Raw genomic sequence first — 6,477 nt, forward strand, 5'->3', positions numbered from 1 at the left:
TACATTGTGATTGATGAACTTACAGTGAGGAAAACAGAAGCAAGGAGAAGAATCACTGAGTACACCAGTCCTTTACTGTTAATGGAGACCTGGAGGAAGATCAGGAGAAAAAGCTGCATGATTTTAAATATTGATGTACACTTTAGGTTCTGATTAAAATAAATAATTACATTAAAATAAACTAAACGATCATTTAAGGGGATTATTAAAATTTTAAAGTCAGATATTAGTGACTCAAAATAAGAATAGATTAAAACTGATCTGAAGCTAAAACAAAAATAAACTAAACTTAAGATTTTAAATGAATAATCATTTATTCATTCATTTTCATTTCGTCTTAGTCCCTTTTTTAAACAGGGGTTACCACAGCGGAATGAACCGCCAACTTATCCAGCACATGTTTTACGCAGCGAATGTCCTTCCAGCTGCAACCCATCACTGTGTAAAACATTCTGGATAGGTTGGCGGTTCATTCCACTGTGGTGACCTCTGATGAATAAAGGGACTAAGATGAAGAAAAATGTATGAATGAATAATATAATATATGAAAAAATCTGATACAATTCCACCATGGGTCAAAAAAGGCAATTGTGTCTTTCTAAACTCAAAATTCTGAGTTTAAATGTTACAATTTTTCTAGCACAAAATTTGCAACTGACACAGCCGAGGCTTGAACTAGCGACCTACTTGCTACCCAATCATGCTACCTACTGTGCCATATATTTATCTTTTTTTATGGGGGAATTGATCCACAATCGTTAGAGAAATTAATATCAGTAACCGCATATACACACAAATATAAACTCACAGTTGAGCCATAATCAACCACTAGGGTGCGCAAAGCCCATGGAAAACCAAGACCCAGCAGAATGTCAAAGATGTTGCTGCCAATAGAGTTGGACACCGCCATGTCTCCCATACCTGCAGAACCACACACAAACACCTATTCATTCAATCGCTCATCAATACAGCTGAATAAATGGTCAAGAGAAGGAAGAAAAGGGTCATCTTGAGACCTTGACGGGCCACAATGAGACTAGCCATGCAGTCTGGGACACTGGTGCCTGCTGCTAGAAATGTAATACCCATAACAACATCTGGAATGTCCAGTGTAAAACTGATAATGGTGACCTGCAATAAAAAATATGTATTTTTTTCATAGCATATTATTAATATTACTAACAAATGTTTGAAAAACAAATGAGCAGATCTCTCACCATCCACACCATGAGGTAGGAGAACACGGCAATCCAGAGTGTTGAGGCCACAAAGGTAACCATGAACCAGCGCTCCCAACGGGGCAAAACACAGTTCGGGACAGTGTAGTACAGCAGGCAGCTTAAAGGCCATGAGAACATCCATTTCGCTTGCTCCCAGCGCCCCTCTGTGGATAAAAAAAAACACTTCAAATCATTACTTGATTTCATACTTAGCTCCACCTACAGGACAATAGGAATATCACATACAAATGACACCAGTTATAGACCAGTGTTTCCCAAACCTGTTCCTAACAGTACATCTTTTAAACGTCTTCCATATCTGACCCATTAACCTCAGGTTTTGGAGTCTCTTCTTATGTTCTGATGGGTAGATTCACATGGAAGCCTGTTACTGCCACTGAATAAAAATAAATAAATAAATAAAAAATTATAAAGTCAGAACTCTGAGTTATAAAAGGGTTTCTGCTATGACGACAGACCATAAATGGAGCGTTAAACACTTCCTTTGGTTCTCTGCTCTGTGATCTGGTATGGATTCGCAACCCAATTTTCCAAATAAAGGCCAGGAGGACGCAGTATTTGGTTGACATTTTACTGAACTGAAATGAGAACTAATACAGCCCTTTTAGTTTTAGCCCTTTAAAATGTCTATGTACGATACATATGTCTGCAGATACCTAGTACACCACATGGGAGCACCCTTGCAAAATGAAACAAATAACAGCTGCAACAAAATGTAAATCGTATCATTGTTACACATATAATAAATAAGTCATATAGAAATCTTAATTTTAGGCTTTTGGAGAAATCACACAAACTACAGCTAACAGTTTCAGGTGGTCTGTTTAATGCTTTATAATTGCTATTTAGACTAAATGGTTCAAATGGCATAATTAAAAAAGAACAAAGCCATACGAATAAATAGACAGCCGAGTTCAACTAGCCTATATATTTCATTTGTGAAAGTGTGATAAACAATAAAAAGTCGGTTATAGGCTTTACGTTATGATTATGGGCAAATGTGCATGCGTCTTTAACACTCCGTTTATAGTCAGTCGCCATAACCGGAAACTCAGAATATAACTCAGAATTCTGACTAAATAACTCGGAATTGCAACTTCATGATTTTATTTTATTTTATTAAATAATTTATTTGGGTGTGTTTGTTTAGGGAGAGGTTGAAAATGTGCACTGTTGGTGTGCCTTCAGGAACAGGGTTGTGAAACACCGATATAGACAATGATAGCTGAATTATTAAATATTTAATTTGCACTAAAGAATATTTGAAAAACCCTTTTGACCACAGTGGTGGACTGAGTCCCAAACACACTTTCAGCCAATCAGCAGTAAGAGGTGTGTCTAGAAACTAGAGAGCAGATATAATAAAAGGAGTGTGGTCCTGTTTTGTTATATGCATGCATTCAGATTGTCAAAATTAGTTTAGTGCACCTTAAATGACCTCTCTTTATTTTTATTTCTAAATTTATTTATTTTTGTTTTTAATTTAAATGTTTTTATAGTTCCCTTTTGAGCTTCTTAAATAGTCATTTTCGCCCTTCCCGCTATCTGCTTTAAGACGTTCAATTGTTCAGCAGTGATTGCTTTCACTCGATTGCAAGTCGCATCAGCCTAGAGAGATCTGAGAGCTCTCATCACTCTTCTGTAATCATAACACCAGTGCAGCAATCTAAAATGCACGGCCCCATTATCTAGAAATGGCTCTTAGACTAATGGATTATGGTCCTTAAGGGGCTGAAAATGAGGGTCATTCTTCTAATCAGGATGTGGGAAAAAAGAAATGACAGACAGATGAAGCACATTAAACTCCATGTGTTGTGCTGTTGTTCTGAATATTCTGAATAATGGTTTAATACAATATTTGGTCTCATTTATAAACATCCACCGGGGTCTTTATGGACCCTGTGATTCGATTTGTTTACGAATCAGGGAGTTATAATCAAATTCTAAAATGATTCTGAATAAATCTAATTCTTCAGCAACAGCACAGAGTAGCATTGGGATCCTATAAAATATCCTGCTTTATATACACTCGATGGCCACTTTATTAGGTACACCTTTACAACTGCTCATTTTATAAATAGATCATCTCAAAATAAATAATCTGTCATCTACTTGTTCCAAACCTGTTTCTTTCTTTTGCTGAACCAAAAAAAATATATATATATTTTGAAGAATGTTGGAAATTGGTAGCTATTGACTTTCACAGTGCTTTTTTTTCTACTATGGATATAAATGATAATATCAGCTTCTAACATTCCTCAATATATCTTCTTTTGTTTACAACAAAACAATGAATAAAGATGCAATGTAGGTTTGGAATCACTTGAGGGTGATTAAATGGTGACCACATGCAAACAACTAGATATGGTCAAGAAGGTCTGTGAAGTTCATCAGAATGATTTTAAAGACTTTAAATGTGGTAGGACCAAAAGGGCTGATCTGATCACACACAAGCAACTCTGGCATTCACAAAGAATGGTCAGAAAAATGAAAAAATTGCAGTGTGTGGGAATTTTGTGAAAAAAAATGGCTTTGCTTAAATTCCAGAGGTACCAAGCAGTGTTAGGGAAGCTACTCTGAAACTAACTCATCAGGAAACAATAGAAAAAGTAAATAGCTACACTACAAGTTACTTCCTAAAAGTAGCTACATTGAAGTTTTCACAAAAGTGTACAGTGCTCAGGATAAACGAGTACAACCCCCTTTTGAAAATGAATATTTTTATACAAACGTCATTAAATATAGCCAGTAGTAGTTTTCCTCAGCAATTTTAAATTACGGAGTCATTTTAAAAATGTGTACTTTAACTTCCCCTTGAGTACATTTTTAGTGCTGTATGATGAGAAGATGAAGTATGTCTACTGTATGATGACTGAAATTGCCAATGACCTTAAACAATAACTAAATGCACTACAGAATGTTACGTTTTCAAACACCCACACACACAAATTGCATGTAATCACATCAGCCATTCACATTATGATACTCACAACTCCTGAGTACTTTTTACTCATATTTTAAGAAATATTTACAACAGATAAGTTTACTCTTACTTGCAATACATTTTTTGGCAAGTAATAGTATTATTCCTTTATTTTTTGCTTTTTTTCACCCCTGGATATAGCCAATAATTTTAGTGCATTTAAACAAAACCGTTTCAATAAACAGTTACATATATTAAATTAAGAGTTTAGTGACCAAACATAAAGATAGTAAATTTAAATGCAAACAAATTATTCCCCTAAAAATATATGAACTACAAAATATCAAATAAATTTCATATTTATTACATCTCTCTTGATTTTTCCTGCTAATTGAAATATTATTCTATATTTTTCGGCTAAATTTTAAACTGGTTGTAAGTTTTCTAATCTAAGCTAATGTATATACACAAATATATTACTGTAAGTCATGGAAAATATGAATATAAAAGAAAGAACTATGAGGGGTGTACTCATTTATGCTAAATACTATATATTACAAAATGTGAATGAACATTAACTGCAAGTAAAATAGTTGGTACCTAATACAGTGGAGCATAATTATGATGTTAAAGCATAATGTTTTCTTGTACATAACTTTTACATTTCTGTCAAGAATCGAAGTACTAAACTGCAATACATGCAGCATCACAATAACAAAATGAATTACAGCAGATTAAGCACAAGGTGGCATTTAAAATAAAAAAGGCACACATGGCTCCATTTGGTAAGAAATTGTATTAAAACCTGCAAAAAACAGTCTTACTTCAGGTTAACTGCCAACAGCTAAAATACTTTTTAATTTTTAATCTGAATTGAACTCTTGTAACTTGAAAATATAATTTACAATTTAACTGTAATAAACAGATAAATGATTGGATGAATGTAAAACCATGAGATGCGTGATTTACCAATAGACGGTCCAATCTGGTTCTAATAAACAAGCGTTTGTGAGTAGGTACAAAGACTATAGAATACACAAGACATGTCACTCATATAGTTTTGAATAGGGAAAAGTGTAATGCCAATATGGTGAATGAAGCCCTGCCTACAAGTACAGCAGCCAATCATTAATTGCTATAGACTGAAGTTTCTCTGGGGGAGAAGCTGGAACCAGACGTGTGATTTTACGACAGTTTTTGTGGTCAACAAACACAACGGAATCTCAGTGAATACTTGCTTCACAGACATTAGAAATATATCCACATAAAGCTTGAAATTTGTACTATTAAATGAATTTAAGGTTATTTAAGGTTTAAAGGTTTTTTGGCTATATTTTGTTGTATAGTCTGGTGTATCATGGTATATATATATATATATATATATATATATATATATATATATATATATATATATATATATATATATATTTTTTTTTTTTTTTTTTATTATAATTTGTGATGTAATATTATAGTTTATTTATGTATTTATATATATTTTTTTGTAATTTGATTAAAGCTATAGACTAGATGTGAATGTGTATACATGTATTCATGTGTATGTATGTATATATGAACGATTGTGTATGTATACATATGCATGTATGTATATGTTGGCATATATGCGAGAGGAGATCATGTGATCCGGAAGTGTATAAAAACGAGCACCTGATTGTGATGAACATTGTCTGATGAAGAGCCGGGTGGCTCGAAACGTTACACGCTCTGTGTCAGCATTTTTAATTTGATAAATTTGTATTTTTGGAGCCTTGGTGTTGCCGCCTTTGATTTACATTTAATTAGCACCTTTTGCGGTTTTGGCTGAGCACCCAATTAAGAGAGATGTGCGTGCTTTTGTACAGTTTTTTCATTTCTATTAAATGAACCTACTATACTTGAAAACAATGTTATTAGTATTGCAATGTGTTTTGGTTTAGTTTTTTTTATTTTTGTAATCTGCATGAAATGAACGCTTAGGTACAGTCCGTTGTGTTAAATGCACATCACATGACAACAACTACTCAAATGCTCTAAAACTTGTAAACAAAGAGTCATTGTCATTTCTGGAGGAGGTTCATCATCAAGACCAAGTTTCAAGCTAAGACCAAGACCAGGCCATAATTAACCAATAAACGAAGTAAGCAGCTGCTGAGGGCCTCAGGAAATTTGTGGGCCCCCAATAAATACCTAGTAGTATAAATTATACACACAACATCATTTTCTATCGGTTTTGTATATGGTGAGGATCTTACAATTTAAATGTTAACGTAATTATAACATCAACATAAATTTGCATTACACGCCCAATCATAACGC

General features: G+C 33.8%; 1 protein-coding gene across 3 annotated transcripts in view; it reads right to left on the minus strand.

Annotated features, from left to right (window-relative positions):
* slc24a6a (solute carrier family 24 member 6a) overlaps positions 1–6,477 on the minus strand; it is a 39,443-nt gene that overhangs the window by 3,209 nt on the left and 29,757 nt on the right. For all 3 annotated transcript variants that reach the window (XM_073922066.1, XM_021474310.3, XM_021474309.3), the window contains exons 13-16: positions 1,218–1,384; positions 1,017–1,131; positions 809–921; positions 24–89 (exon numbers count right to left, since the gene is read on the minus strand). In XM_073922066.1, coding sequence (XP_073778167.1) covers positions 24–89; positions 809–921; positions 1,017–1,131; positions 1,218–1,384 — 461 coding nt within the window. The remainder of the gene's footprint in view (positions 1–23; positions 90–808; positions 922–1,016; positions 1,132–1,217; positions 1,385–6,477) is intronic.

The sequence above is a fragment of the Danio rerio genome, chromosome 14 (assembly GCF_049306965.1).
Source record: "Danio rerio strain Tuebingen ecotype United States chromosome 14, GRCz12tu, whole genome shotgun sequence".
Taxonomy (NCBI): Eukaryota; Metazoa; Chordata; class Actinopteri; order Cypriniformes; family Danionidae; genus Danio; species Danio rerio.